Genomic DNA, 17262 nt, shown 5'->3' with positions numbered 1-17262 from the left:
TGCGAATACACGAACAAAGTCAACGCAAAGGTACGGCATTAATAATAATTAATCGAGTTTGAAATTGAGATGGAGAAAACGATGTCCTCAACATTTGAGCGGAGCCTGTTATTGATCCTAGAACACAGAGACTTACCCGTTACCACAGTCTATATTTACGTTTAAAAAAAGTATGTCTACCACCACGGGTAGAACATGAGGTGACTTCGGAATTCCCACAAAAAACGAAGTTCTAAGGATGGGGGGGGGGGACGAAAGGCCACAATACGGTTTGTCCGCCTTTTATCTCTTTAGAATGAAAGGATAGATGTAACACTGAGAATTAGTAGACACTAGAAAGGGTAGACCGGTAAATGCAATATAATTTAGTTGTCCACCGTCATAATTTCTCTGGTCACCTTACGGCAGACATCTGTACAGCAAGGCGTCCATGAAAAAGAATGACACATAAGGTGCATCTACCTTCTACGCATGACCATATAACATAGTGGCGTGCAATAGATCAAATTGTCATACTGACTTTCCTCCGCTCTTTGGGAGGATGTGTTCACATCATACGGACTATGTATTTTCGACGTGAAAATAGTTATTTTTGAAATAGCGACGGGATAAGTAATTGTCCCTATTAACTGTCCTATTATGCTACCAAGCTTGGCGACCGCTTTATGGCTGGTAACAATTATTGGATACAATTACCTATACACATTAAGGTGGCCGAGGCCCATACACCATAGCCACGGTCACACCATACCTCTTTCTTGCCACCGCCGTACGTGCAGCATGTGTCATACGTGTATGTTGAAACTTGCTGCTATTGAACTGTCATATTATCCATCCATGCTTGACGATCCATTTATGGCTGGTAACAATTATTGAATACAATTACCTATACACATTAAGTCGGCCGAGCCCCATACACCATAGTCGCCGTCACACCATATCACTTTCTTGCCACCACCATACGTGTAGCCCCTGTCGCACGTGTACGTTGCGACTTTCTGAGTGTCACTGACCTTTGTGACAACAACAGAGGCATGTTCGACAAACGGTGGTGAAGTCGTACACTCGTAGCGTAGATCTGAAAAGAAAGAACGATGTGCTTAGACCACAAGAGAGAGGGAAACATGAAACAAGTAGTGTTATAATAGCAGTTTTGTATTTTGGTAGCTGAAATAGGGCAACGCTCTTTTTTACCCCATGACTTACTAAGTTTCCTTTCCGTTAGATATGAGTGTATCAAACATGTTTGGGAATTTAAATTAGTTCTAGCCCTATAAATATCGACTGGCTTAAACTTACGTAGCAATTGCTAATTTGGAAATAAACAATTACTCTATTTTTATTGCATGTAGATCCACTGCAGCCAAATTTCATATCTACCTTATGAGTTGTCGGTGGATTTCTATTTTCGCCAACGTTGAATCAAACTCAGCCATGCTAATTATGTTATCTTCGATTGAAATCTAATAAAGTGTATTAATTGTATTGAGAATGCGTCGCGCCACCGCAAGAAGTTCTGAATTTACTTATTTCGCGAATGCAGCGATAACAGAACGATTTTTACCAGCTCAGCAATACACGCCTGTGACTGTTGATATGGCCTCAAAAACCATTTCATTAGTGTACGTGTAACAGTTAATGTTGTCGTGAATCTGCCACACCATATTGTCACCCTGCAACACATAAATCAGAGGCACAACTACCAGTATTAGACCTATTCGGAAACACTTTCCTTCAGTATCTGTGCTCACCGGGAGATTTGGAATTTTGGCAACGTCGTGCTACTGACCCGGTGTAGTCCATCGATGCGTTTACAGTTTTGGACCAAATTGAATTTCGGGACAGCCACCACATTACCATCTGGCGCCAGCTAGTCATTAGGTAAAGCACTTGTGTGAGAGGAATTGCAAGTCATTTCAGCGGATGCAGAACTACCAACAAAATCTATATACCCTAAAGCATCAGGTGTAAAGTGATTTTGACTGTGCACGTTTGTGGTGATTGCTTTTCAAGCATCATAATACCTGCAAACAATGGCCATCAAAGACATGTTCGAACACCTAGACCAACAATTAACTCTAGCAAATGCAATGTATAGTATTCGTTATGTCATGTTCTTCTGCAGAATTCATATGTTCCCAGGCATACACACTGATTGTGTCCTAATGTCATTGAACCTATTAAATATTCACAAATTGATATTCACAAATTGTTTTCTCTAGTAGAAATAATCATCTATCTTCTTTTATGATCTATTCTACTGCTACAATATTCACTAATTGTTTCATTCGCGTCATTGCAGAATTCAATCGGTTCTTTCTGAACACTAGGCGGTCTAGTTAACGCTAGGGACTACATTTTTCTTGCACGATATTATATAAAGACTTTTGTCATAAGCTTGACCAATTCGACATCATTATTGATCCAACCGAATCCTTATTAAGAATTTCAGCATATGTATTTGAAAAATCATAATACATTTCTTGATAATCTACAATAAATGTGTATGATGCATTTAAGCGCAACAGCGAGTAAATCTTTTTTGTAACGTTACATACACTCCATTGTTCGGATAAATTTATTCTAGCATTAGATGTACCCATGAATCCTTTCAAAATAATATGAGCATCAATATGTATATATAGAATATATATATAGTATGTACGCTGTATCAATGATATACCACGAGATGTATAAATTTTTCATTAAAAGGAAACAGGGCTTGCATTGACCGAGTGAAAGAACTTCCACATCTCCGACTGTGCCCGCTACAAAAGGTACTTCTATGCCTTTGTGGCTATTCACAATCACCTTTGAATATTGATAAGTTAATTGTTTTCTTTTTAGTTTATATTTTTACTCACATTGATTAAATCAGTATAATAAACACTTATGATTTAAAAATGAAAGATGGTTTTAATGATAAAACTAGAGAACTCAAAAACACTTGGTTGCTTATGCAATTCACATGAGCGCTTGGCCATTCACGTACCGGCGCATGGAAATTAATGTGGAATAGAAAGCGAAATGACAAACCAACAAGAGGTAATTAAAATATTTTAATATATCTACATTTGATCTAAGTCACTATGCTGCTTTAGTAACAGTACCACCAACCATAAACTATCTCTCTCTCATCCTTTGCTCGGTTTGACTTAACTATTACCATCATTCATACATTTTAGCCCGTATCGTGCCACAATGGTCCAGAGAGAGAGAGAGAGAGAGAGAGAGGGGGCCTTTGGACATTTTCATATTTCATTAATAATAATCGATATGTAGAACAGTATAGTATGATTAGGAAACAACAACAACAAAACATTACACACATCTAATTATGTGTAACACGTAACCAAGAAACTTACCGTATAAGGTCGACATGGTTTGCAACTTGTATCACTGATAAGCACTGTAGATAAATCCCAAGGAAACTGCACATTTATCGTTTCGACGAACCATATTCTTGTAGGCTATTTTGTGTAATTCCTGTTTCAAAGTTTTAATCCAACCCAAATTCTTTTTCTCTCTCATGCCACATTTCTGCATAGTTTGTCCGTTATGCAGGAGAGGGAAGGGGGAACCAAAAAGCAGAAAGGATTGTGACGAAAATGTGTACCATATTAAATTCAGTTAGAAAACGGGGATTATTAAAACCTTTGATTAATGTGTGGAAATTGATTATTGTTCTATAATCAACTGCTGACGGTCGCAGGAATGTTTATATATGCTTATTATTGCGCCATGGGCGAATCACAATTTGATATACCAGTACTACTGGTATATCAAATTGCTTTATACCAACACTTTAAATGCCGTGTTATTTTTAATATATATATATATATATATATATATATATATATATATATATATATATATATATATATATATATATATATATATATATATTCCTCCTTTACTGCTACTTCGGAAATAAATTCTTTAATATAATTTTGCTCGCGAGTTTATCCTCTGTACGTCATATTTTCTATCAAAAAGTAGTGTCCAGCTACTAAAAATAGTAAAACATTTTAGCCAGCCTATGTAATGGAAAATATTCCTGGAAGGGATGTATCCATCACCTGTTACCAGCATAGATGCAAGATAACTGAAAAATAGACCTCCAAGAACTCTCACTCACAAGTGCTTTTAATAATAAACAGTATATTCATTAAAACAGCTCTGTGTTGTTCAGAGCAATAAATGAACTGAGCACCGTGATCATTATCAGCTTTCCCTGTTTTGAGCCTTCGATACTGGGATTTTAGGTCAAGATGCTTGAGTAAACCAATCCTATTTCAAATGTATTTTGGATAATCGAGTCTACATAAAGTTTCCTCCTTCACTTGCTACATTGGCAATATATTCCGTACTAACTTTTTCCTCAAGATTTGATCTCTTGTACCTTATATTTTTCATCAATGAGTATGGCCAAGCTAATGAAACTACTAAGACATTTAAGTCACCCAGTGAAAATTATTGTCTTATACTCCTTCGGTAAATAGAACACCCGATTCAATAAGCGTAGAATGTGCTTGATTTAATCTAAAATTGACCATAAAGATTATTTTATGATAAAATGTGGAACACGCCAAAGTTTCATCAAAATATCTGTAGGTGTTAAAAGTTGACATCATGCCATTGAAACATACTACAAACATTATCCTGTGTAGTGACCTGAACCTGTAAGCATGGAATAATCGTTGCACTGTCAATATATGTAATAGAGAAGACGCTGAAGTCCATCAGAACATCTTCATTCGTTCAACGTTATACCAATACATAAGTCATTGATTTATGTTTAAGATGTTGTGAAGTTGACCTCAAGAAATAAAGTGGGACTGGTTCAAGTTTGATTCAAATATCGTCTTTAGTTCAAAAGTTATAGCCAGGACAACGACGCAAGTTACTGCTACATCATCTCTTCCAACGACTTTTACCATGACGGGGGGCCCCGATTGGTCGAGTGGTCTAAAGCGCTCACCGTTCCGGATCACTGTCATCTCACCTCTGTCTGCGTGGGTTCGAGTCCAAGGCTCGGCTAGCGTGGTTATGTGGGAAAGCCTGCCAGTAGCTTCTCGTGGGTCGGTGGTTCTTCCCTGGGTTTTCCAGGGTTCTTCCTCCACCAGTTATAATAGCCGCCATGTATAGCCTATCTTGTGCTGAAAATGGCGTTAAACCCTAGAACAACAACAACAACAACCATGACGAGGGAAGATGGCTATGGTACACATCGCACTGCCCATACATGGCATATTACTGGCTATCTTTCATTCAATTATCTTCAATGATTCTAACAGTATCATCCATACAATAATTAAAGTAACAAATTTACAATTTTCACTGACATGGCCATGATCTTCATGGAGGTGTGATCGGTATAGCGCGTGAGACACCATTAAGTCAGGATATATATGTAGGAAACGTTTTATCAAAATATATTCTGTGATTCACAAGCTAAACTATGCCCAATATTACAAGTCATAAAAGTATATATTTTCATGAAACATACCAGCACTGAGCACGGAGTGTGGCTATAAATGTCATGGAAATATCTTCAGTGATTCAAATGTTATACCCGAGACTCGGACACAAGACATAAAACTGCCTTTTCCCTTTACTGTAAGCATGAGCAGGTTGCATGACACACCAACGTGTTATGGTGTAGATATAGGCAAAGTTTTACTAAAACATTTTCATTGGTTCAAAAACGACAATGGTACCACTCACTGAATTATATTTTTCTATGCCGTAACCTTAAGCTATAGATAAGGGGCGTGGCTATGATATGCAACGCATGGTCTAACTTGGGTACAAACTTTTCATCATCCAACTATTACAAAGCTAATGTCCGGTCAACATAATGTTAACTGATGTCCAAATGAACAGACAATACCATACAATAAAATAGCCATAGACAAGGTAATGACAAAAATAGTATTTCAATACCATACAATAAAATAGCCATAGACAAGGTAATGACAAAAATAGTATTTCAATACCATACAATAAAATAGCCATATACAAGTAATGACAAAAATAGTATTTCAATACCATACAATAAAATAGCCATATACAAGGTAATGACAAAAATAGTATTTCAGAACAAAGCTAGTTTCATAATAAAACTAATCTACCTTCAAACATATATCTACTACGGAAGGGTAAAACTTAGTTAAGTCATGGGGGTATAGAAGGATTTTCTCAGTTACCATAATCTGAAAACATTTATTTTGACAGAGCTAAGGATGTTAAAACAAACTGTCAACAAATGGAATAAATATGCAGACACGCAAAACTGACTGAATAAATCAGACAACTTCTGCCGTAGATTTTATGTCAGAGGAGCGTATTATTTATTCTACGCAAGGAAACAAATTAGAAACAATAGAATATAAATTAGCAAGAATGTCTCAATGATTAAGAGACAAATATTTGTAGATCTATTTGCCGTCATTGTCATTGTAATATCAGTAGTAATAATAGTAGTAATCATAGCTGTATGAAAAGCACCATTAGTATAAATAGTATATGTAGTTGTATGAGCAGCAAGACTAGCACTAGTAGTAGTATTAATAGTTGTTGTATTTGATGTAGAACTAGTGACAGTACAAATATCGATGTAGATGCAGCAGCACTAATACTAGTAGTTGCAATAACAATTATAGGAGTAGCAACAATAGTAGTAGTAATAACAGTAATTATTGGAATAGCAGCACCAGTGCTAGTAATGCTAGTAATTCTATGAGTAGCTGCAATAGCACTAGAAGAAGTAATAATATTAATTGTAATTATATGAATAGCAGCACTAGCACTAGTACCAATAGTAATTGTAATTATAGGAGTAGCAGGACTAGTGCTATTAGTAGTAATAATAGTAATTATGGGAGCAGCAGCAACAGCGCAAGTAGTAGTTGTAGGAACAGCAGCAACAGCACTTAAAAGAGTATTAATTGTTGTTGTAGAAGCAATAAAGCCGGCATTAGTGGTAATAGTAACAGAAGTTTTTTATTAATGTAGTAGTCGCGATAGTAATGATGGTGATGCGGTACAGAAATCAAATGATTAAACAAAAATTACCTTTCATTGCAGCCTCAAATGCGCTCAGCGTGTCTTGCTCAGCTTTGAAAAGTTGCAGTATGATGTCTCTTTTACAGGCACTGGACACAGTACTGATTCTGAAATGGTTAAAAATTATTAAAGTCATTATATATGGTGACGGGATCTGGGTTTTTTTTATTTAATACATGGCCTTGATATGCGGGTAGTTAATACAAACTTGATACTAAAATGAATTACAATTTAGAAGACTATTCTACAACGAAATTGGTCCAAGCCGTGCAACAAGTATATCTACAGTGAAGACAGTTGCGTTTTAAATCATTTTTATACGTGACCCCTACGATAAATATAAGAAAAGAGACTTGTCTCTTTAAGTTGGTATAGGAACCACAGATCAGAATGGTCTAAACCCCACGGACTTCATTCTAAGCATACTATTTCATGGATTTGGCATGTTTTAGCATTAAGCTTGAGTCCAGTACCCAACGTTTACTCCGTCTTTCAGCAACGTTATATATTTTTCAGCCAAACTTCTCAGATTTAAATGTGCATTTTTGTAGGCATCTGAAATTGTTGAATCTGATGAAATCTCGTCCATCATAATCGCGCTAGTCACTGTAACAACTACAGCAAAAATGATCAAGGGCGTTTTCCAGATCTCCATAATGATGCTTCAGAACTCGAGCTTCTTTCGTTACTTATTACTACTGATTGTTCTATTTTCAGAACACTCCTGCTTATATACCGCTTTTTACATGATCGGGGGCACTGAAAGGATAATGACACACTATTTGTCGACCAATATTACAGACCTAGTGTGTTAAATTTAAGTATTGTTTACACAGGAAATATAAGAAACAAATAAACTACAAAAAAGAAACTGTATAAAGGGTGACTGGACGGTCACGATGTGATTTGAAGGTCATGTTCCTAGTGAGCGCTTATAATAATAATAATAATAATAATAATAGGAAGAAGAAGAACTATAATTATTATTATTATTATTATTATTATTATTGGTATTAGTGCCCTTCGCAACATATACTGTATGCTAAGAGAATAAAAATGCTAGCATACAAAGAAAAAGATAAAAGTGACAGTATAGTCTTGTAGGAATATCAGGTATGATACGAGATTAAAAACCACATATAACAAGTAAACCCGATGATACTCATACATTATTATAACGGGGGAAATTCCAAACAAACGATGGCAAGTTTCATCCAGAGAGCAGAAAAAAATCCGTTGAGATGCGATATGATTAGAGTTTAATTCACTATCTTTGTACACATTTCCTTCCGTACCTCTACTGTAATTATCAGTACAATATATAACAAGTATTTCTTTTGAACAAAACACCTTTCTTACTTTCTCAGTTAGATATAATAATAATAATAATAATAATAATAATAATAATAATAAAGTATTTCGTTCAGGTAATAAACCTTACTTTACTCTTTTTCATTAGTTATAATTATTGCAATTAAACATATAATAATAATAATAATAATAATAATAATAATAATAATAATAATAATAATAATTATTATTTATTATTATTATTATTGTTATTATTTTTATTAATATTATTATTATTATTATTATTATTATTATTATTAAAGTATTTATGTTATGTAAGACTATTCTTGCTTCTTTTTCATTAGTTATAATTATTGTTATTAAGCATGTAATAATAATAATTATAATAATAATAATAATGATAATAGTTTCCGTTCTTTATGTGAAGTCTTGAACCTATCAAAACGAACTATAATGAACAAATTAAATAAAATCCGCGCATGATAAAATTATGGGGAAAAAAGAATAACATTCAGCGGCTGAAAATTCCTAGGAATTGATTACCGAATGTGTTAGAGAAGGTAACTGAAAGCACTCACTCCTCTACTCCTTTTTACTTTTATTTTTCTTTGCTAGAATCCTTTAATTATATTTACCCTAATAAAATTGTTTTAAAGTGATTAAGTAATGGATTCGATATTTTTAATTTGAATATATAACTCTGGAAGCATACGACCCTGATCGACCAGACGCATTACAGGGCGGTCGATTTTTTGTTAAAAACTGACCGCTTTGTTATGTAAAAAGGTTATTTAATTTTCAACTAAATTACCTTGATAGCTTATTACATGTTGACTCTTCGCAATCTTTAATAATGACACGCAGATACGTTATTTATAAAATATTTTTAGGTTGCACTTAGGTGTTTTTCCAGTAGTAATAATTTGTTCGTGTCCGTTTCAGTTCATGTTCGGTATTTCTAGAAAATTCATTTCCGGGTCATTTCCCCCATATTTTTGCTCATTATGTTCATTTTCTGTAATAGAGTTGTTTAGCGTACCATAAATACTTTGAGATATCATTTACGCACTAGGCATTGCGCCATCGGTCATGTTGGTTTCGGACAAATATATGTTACTGCGTTCAGTAAACCTTGTTGTTTTCATCTTCATCGGAGTTAAGTGATAACCATTGTGTTTTCCAGGAGAGCCTTTAAAATAATTGCTGTGAAACAATGTTGCCATGGAAATTTTACTGACTGTTCCTGCCTCCATTGTTGAACCCTGCAAAGATATAATAATAATAATAATAATAATAATAATAATACATTTTAAGAATAAAAATTGTTTAAATATGCCAATTTTTACTATAGTGAAACAAACTGATCAATTCAAATTCGATCTTAATCGCCCAACACCCGTCGAGAAACAAAAACAACGTGGTTTCAGTAGAAATGCTCGCCCCGTGTTGGAGCGCAAGCTGCTTCATCATTTAATTGCCATTATGTTACAGAAAAGATACAAAGACTCAAGGGCGTGGACTCATAAAAAGACTGTAAATTCACATATTCTTTTTTTTTAGAACGCGCATTCAAAAAAACATGATTAAGCGGTAATATGTTGACTCAAATTCGGGTTTGGGGCGGGGGTCATACGTCATAAGTTATTCGTAACCGGGGTATTTCGTACCCAGCATATCAACACATACTACTGTATTTTCCGTTAGCATTAGTTGAATTTGGAAGAAAAGAACTACTAATGTTTATAACAATTTATTAATATCATTAAAAATGGAAAAGAACTCAATTTTTTAAAGTCCCTTAAAGACAAATAAAACAATGAAACCAAAGAAATATATAACGAGTTAAAATGGATCGTCAAACAACAGTTTGTTTTCATAAGTATTATAATGCATTAAATCAGAAGAATAGGTTTATGAAAAGTGTTAAAGAGATTTAGAAATAGAACAAAGCATCATTATCTATTGATTGTTAGGCTGCAAGATAAGTATTTACAAAGCGATCAGTCATATTAATTACTACTGCATTATATTGATTAAAAATTTATTTGCTTTATCCATTTTCTCGAAATGCGACACTTTACAATTTAATTAATGATACTGGCCCGCCATAGTATTATCTTTTTGTCTGAAACTACAGCTATATTCTCTTTTTGATATGGTGTAGTGATTCGTGACGTAACACGAGAGCCATTGTTAAACAAACCTACTGGGCATGCCCTATTACAGATATATACATGAGAAGCCCTTCTCCTCCCTATCGTGACCTAAATTTTTCCGCGAGAAATTCAAGAGTTCACTAAGAATGGAAACGACTGATATTAATGTGACATTACAGTTGCTAAAATAAAAGTTATTTGGTTTGCTTTATTTTAATATCCTCCAGAAAATTTAATAAAATTATTATATGTTGTTCTGCCGAGAAGTTGTAGTTTCCCTTCCAATTATGTTAAGAACTTCGCAGTGCAACGATGAGACATCAGTCTCGAGTGTAGATGGATGTAATCGTCGTGCTAAGGATCCATGGTCATTCTCTGATTGAATTCATATCTTACTGTTGATTTAATTATAGGCCCGATGCAATAGATAGAGCTTTTTTAAAGCCCTTCAGTTTGTCGTAATGGTCGATGACCGGTTTGTGTCGGCCACGTGAATTGGTTACCAAAATGAAACGTAATGTTGAGGCCTAGTATGTAGACTATGACAACGATAAAGATAAATGATTTAAGTAGAATATATATTGATTTGAGTTGAATAGCTATGGATTTGAGTAGAATAGCTATGGATTTGAGTAGAATAGCAATTGATTTAGGTAGAATAGCAATTGATTTTAGTAGATTAGATATTGATGTAAGTAGAATTGCTATTGATTTAAGTTAATTTGCTATTGATTTGAGTAGAATAGCTATGGATTTGAGTAGAGTTGCTATTGATTTGAGTAGAATAGCTATGGATTTGAGTAGAATAGAAATTGATGTAAGTAGAATAGCTATTGATTTGAGTAGAATAACAATTGATTTAAGTAGAATAGCAATTGATTTGAGTAGAATAGCTATGGATTTGAGTAGATTTGCTATTGATGTAAGTAGAATAGCTATGGATTTGAGTAGAATAGCAATTGATTTAAGTAGAATATCAATTGATTTGAGTAGAATAGCAATTGATTTAAGTAGAATAGCAATTAATTTTAGTATAATAGCAATTGATTTGAGTAGAATAGCTATGGATTTGAGTAGAATAGCAATTGATTTAAGTAGAATAACAATTGACTTAAGTAGAATAGCAATTGATTAAATTAAGGGACACTAATAACTGCCACCATATCTTTGCAAAACAAATATTGTAGTGATAGAAACAACGTGTAATTTTTACAATGGAGTAACTGAGAAAGTATTGTCCCATTATCTGGAGACGTATTTTATTGTTGCTATGATGATAAATATGGTGTAGAGTTACAGGCGAAATGAGGCTTAAAATCATGATTTGACAGACCTAGGGTTAGAGTAAGAAAAATAGTTCTCTGTATTTGGTGTTGGAGTTGTATTTATATTCTCACGACGTGGAGGACTGTAGATACGTTACGGACATGTAATAATGAGAAACCATGCAGTTGTGAGGTTGAAGTACAATTGTGTATTTGAGATATCTTTGGACATGCACTAATTAGTTGTTGTTGTTGTTGTTGTGGGGTTTAACGCCATTTTTCAGCACACGATAGGCTATACATGGCGGCCAATATTAATGGTGGAGGAAGAACCCGGAAAAACCCCAGAAAGAACCACCGACCCACGAGAAGTTACTGGCAAGCTTTCTCACATACCAACATTGGCCGAATCCAAGAATCGAACCCATACAGACAGAGGTGAGATAGCAGTGATCCGTAACGGAGAGTGCTTTAGACCACTCGGCCACTTGGGGCCCCTGCACTGATTAGAGGGAAAATATTTATTGTCTGGGCGTGTTGCAATTTCCAGTAGACATTGGTTGTTGTAGAGAAGTCCTTGGAAATAAGGGAAAACAAGTGACTTCTATCAGGATTCACGTCCAGGGTTGGATTCGTTCGGTAAAGAGACCCCTTTGGCTTATTGCAATACAATCACCTACACACAAAGTATCCGTTAACGCATACCTACCTACCTACCTACCTACCTATTACCTACTTACCTACCTACCTACATACACACACACACACATGCATGCATGCGCACGCACGCACACACACAAACACACACACACATACATACATACATACATACATACATACATACCGTTCCGGTGGCCTAGTGGTTGGAGCGTCCTCCTCAAATGCGGGAGGTCGTGGGTCCGATCCCCGGCCGAGTCATACCAAAGATTTACAAAACTGGTATAACAGCTGCCTCGCTTGGCGCTCAGCATCAAGAGGTTAGTGTTAGGACTGGTCGGCCTGGTGTCAGGATAATGTGACTGGGTGGGACATCATGCTACATGTGTGAGGCATGATGCCACAGAGCTAGACATCACTATAAACTGTCACACTGCAGACATCGTAGAGATATGACTGAAAAATTGTTAAAGCTACGTTAAAAATCCAAATCACACAAACACACACGCACACACGCACACATATATAAATATAATCATGTATACTAAACCAAAAAATGCAGCCAATCTATTCGATGCTGATCTTATTACCGATTCAAGGGGAAATATCAACAGATTAATATTCTGCTGAAATGCAGCTTTTAGTAAGGTTCCTATTTTGTAACAAAATTTTCTGATTTGCAAATTGTGTATACCGAATTACTTTTCTCACAGAAAGTGTAAATATTGGTAAAAATAGTTATCAGCAGGTGAAAAAGAAGTCATATAAAAATAAAAATCATTGACAACATATAAAACTTTACAAATATAATATCGGAGAGCTTTAAATCTTCTACAAGAAAATGATAATTTGTCCAAACTAATATTCTTCATTTCTACAATTTGTATGTGCTGTTTAAAAATTAAAAATATCAAGAGTCTCAATTCCTAAATTCATTTTTTTTAAAACTCAAAAAGAAAGATTGTCATTAATTAGACACATTTTATTCATTAACTTTTGTTCGGTATCTGTAATGTCACTACCAGAATTCACACGTAACAAAACTATTTAAGGTAAAACAATTTACACGTATGCAATCACCTCTATCTACACTTGTCTTGTGCACCCGGTTTAAACTGAGACCAGTATCCGGGTTGACATCGAGTACAGGGGATGGATCAAAAAAATCATGAGAAAACAAGGTTCGTGTCCTCGTTTTGTTTTGCGTATATTTACTACGAGAATTCACACGTAATAAAACTATTTAAGGTGAAACAATTTACAGGTTAACAATAACCTCTATCTATACCTGTACCTGTTGCATCCTGTTTAAAATGCGGCCAGTCTCTGGGTTGACATCAAGGATATGGGACGGATAACAAAGATCATGAACGAACAAGGTTCGTGTCCTCATTTTGTTTTACGTATATTTACTTCTTCGGTGACACTTTTGTTGATGCTAACCAGTGGCCCGGAGATTTTCATGCATTATACATAAGATAGATTATGTTTTACCTATCATATCCCTTTGATGAATTGAAGACAATACATGATTTATAGTATCTCTTATTGCTTCTTAGTGATCAGGAATTCCAGTGACATCTTTCTAACTCTGAACATCTGAGTATTCGACCACCAACCGAAATACAGATATAGTATCATGCTAACGGTTTTGTCCCAGGTTACACGTTTCTTGGTATATGTGATTCCATGCGTGTATCGTACTTTGGAATTGTTTCGTATAGGTAATTCAGTAATTTAATCAACAGACTCATTTACAGTTCTTATCCTATTCCCATCATTCCTACCATTGTTGTTATCCAAACTGCTGTAAACAATTTATGATTTTAATGACATCAGAGTCGGTTACTGGGATCAACATGACATTCTATTTTCTGATTTACGCCAAAACCATCTTAATAACAATACTCCAGTTGGTTTCCGTGCTTGCACGAGTTAGTCAACTGCATATTTGATATCGCTATTCTATCCCAGTTTCAATAATTCCTTTTGGCTACAAATATGCCGGTATTTATTGCTCACGATGAACTTCTAATCTTCTGATACAACTTCTAATCTGCTGATACAACTTCTAATCTGCTGATACAACTTCTAATCTTCTGATACAACTTCTAATCTGCTGATACAGAGTAGACAACTTGCTGGTTAGAAATGTAAAAATTCCCATGGGTACATTCCTGGCATCATCGTAGCTACTTACATTACACAAGAGTGAAGCCAGTTCTATTTATATATTTGGGAAAAAGAAACAATATATGCAGGTGTTACGAGTATTAGTATACGCTGAAGTCGCATGAAAATGTTCATGACACATACAGAGCTACTACCACTTGGAGTTTTGTAAAATCTGCTTCTGTTGTATGAATGATTTTTTTTACTCCATTTCATTTGTAAGAATCGAAATTTCTAACTCAATTGACAAGAGCATTCTAAGAGTTGTAGACCCCCACTACAGTATGTCATACACACAGAATCGTGGCATCACTCAAGCTATTTCCAGTACAGACGAAATAAACTTTGGTTTTTCGTGCTATATACGGCATACGGAATATAAATAAGTTCAACTCATCCAAACATTTTAAAATCAAATGAAGTTAACCATTTAAGGCAACATTTGAAGACATTAAGAGACATAACACTTGTTAATGTACCATGTTTTTCTCGTAGACACTGGAGCTACCTTTGCTTGCGGTGGGTACAAAAATCATTTTACTGTTTACTTCGCAGAATTTGTAACCAAAGATATTTGAGAAAACATCTTTTTCACACGAGAGTGATGTTGCTGACAAATGATGTTGACACGCACTAAATGATCCCATATGAATACCCTGGTATACTCAAAGCTACGGGCAATACAGACTGTAGTAAGTCATCATGTATGCGCATTTACTCATCTTAAATTAAATATAAATTGTCTATTCAACCCTGATTATTGAATTTTTTGCGCCTTAACTGTCATCAAGAAACGTCCACACGAACATTTTCGATCACTATGGACTTTTGTAATGAGGACCAGGCACTAAACTGTGCCAAGAAGACAGTTCGTCATGCGTTATCGTCTCAGTATAGACTGGTACGAATTTGTTTATCGACACACGTAACTTTCCTTGTGACATCACAGTGCGCGACATTCCATCCGGATGGTACTGGATCACACCTTTAGGTTGATTCCGCCCAAACATATTGACGTTCTTTAACATTGATCTTGCCGTAGGTACTTCCTCCAAAGAAACATTGATGGATGAGGATAAAAATAACGTGAACAATTGACACCCATTAATGAGCCATCAAAATGCCTTGATATATTGTATACTGTATGCACAGCTGTAATGTAAGACAGTGAACCCCAGGGTTACCTACGTTGGTACAGTCCCTCCTTGTCTAATGGAATATATATATTTGGTTTGGTACTTTATGGTACAGCAACAAAAGTAGGTTATTTAGTGCTGATGCCATTCGAGTAGCATGCCTTGTCCAATGACACACCACGGTATCTTACCCAGGCTGTTCTGCTGGCATCATTCGAACCTACACCCTTTTCAGATCGCGAGGCTGGCGCACAAACCAATGCAACTTCTGTGGGGAATTTTTTAAATATCATTTGAATTTTTCTATATCTGGCAAAAATTTGGAAGGAAAATTACTTAAATATTTAAACTGTATGATATTCAGTTTTTTGTTAATAGTACTAACTAGATATAAATCTATGCACTTCACTCCACTTTCCTCAGCATTTTATAACCTTCAGAGTATTGCTGTGACATAAAAACAATTCAGCTGAACCCAAACACTATACATTGTACCTCCCTTTAACAGCCACAACATCCATTGTTTAATTTACAGGACCAATATCACCATACCTGCCTCCACAAAAATCACCATCCCCGCCTCCACAAAAAACCCACCAGACCTGCAACCTCCCAATGTTTATGTTTCATGCCTTACATAATTTAGAACTTGAATAATATTACACTATTTGTTAAGGATGCCTTGCATTTTGTTTTGGCTACTAATTTGTTTAGAGTTTTAAAAACTAGATGTTTTTGTTGGTACAGACACCCAAGATGTATGTAATAAGAGAAGCTCCGTTGTCTTGTTCCATGGATATTTATGAAATCACAGTTTAACGCAACCATGAAGTTAATAAATTTTCTCACCATATAATAGCATATGAATTCAGTGTAAAAACATATTCTTAAGATTTTGAAACAGATTGCTAGTTTAACAACCGATTCGTAACATTTTTAAATGATTGTCAATGGCGAAAATTTCTTTTATAAAAATGTATTCAAAATTGTATTCAATCTTCAATTCACATTAAGTACTTTGTAAACAGTGTTCAACTGAGAACAGTTAGTAGGAGTTTAAGTTCTTCTTGCTATAACCAATACAACTATGTTAGTCATGCAGTACCATTATTGGGTGTGAATAAACATAATTGGCACATTTTCAATGTTGTCATACAGTTTATGAACTAAAATCATTCAAGGACAACATAATACCATATACCATAATATTAAGCGTAAATCGTTTACATTGAAAATGGAAAATCTATTTAGATATGATAGCAAAACTAAATGATTGAATTGGAAATTAATTTAAAAGAACTTACAACTGCAGCCATGCTTTGCTTTTTAAAGAAATATAATTTGTTTGAAAGAATTTTGTTTACAGTTAAGACTTTCTCAACATAACAAGATATGCATTTTTATTATCACTGATTCAGGAATTGATTATTTGCACATTTTGACAATTGTGTAGTGCTCAGCAAGGTGTATGGATTAATGTCGGGGAAATGCACGTTT

At 34.9% G+C, this 17262-nt stretch overlaps 1 protein-coding gene across 2 annotated transcripts in view; it reads right to left on the bottom strand.

The window, feature by feature from the left end:
* The window catches only part of LOC149773192 (plasminogen-like), a 33085-nt gene extending 16739 nt beyond the window's left edge, over positions 1-16346 (bottom strand). The window contains exons 1-4 of one of the 2 annotated variants that reach the window (XM_089946666.1): positions 12645-16346; positions 9419-9641; positions 7078-7175; positions 887-1078 (exon numbers count right to left, since the gene is read on the bottom strand). In XM_089946666.1, coding sequence (XP_089802792.1) covers positions 887-1078; positions 7078-7084 — 199 coding nt within the window. In that variant the 5' untranslated portion in view covers positions 7085-7175; positions 9419-9641; positions 12645-16346. The remainder of the gene's footprint in view (positions 1-886; positions 1079-7077; positions 7176-9418; positions 9642-12644) is intronic. The other variant, XM_089946667.1, reaches the window with a different exon arrangement.
* Between the last annotated feature and the right edge of the window lie 916 nt (positions 16347-17262).

This window comes from Sinohyriopsis cumingii, unplaced genomic scaffold (genome assembly GCF_028554795.1).
Source record: "Sinohyriopsis cumingii isolate HCF-2022 unplaced genomic scaffold, ASM2855479v2 utg000837l, whole genome shotgun sequence".
In the NCBI taxonomy this organism is placed as follows: Eukaryota; Metazoa; Mollusca; class Bivalvia; order Unionida; family Unionidae; genus Sinohyriopsis; species Sinohyriopsis cumingii.
This window is presented reverse-complemented; position numbering and strand designations above follow the sequence as displayed.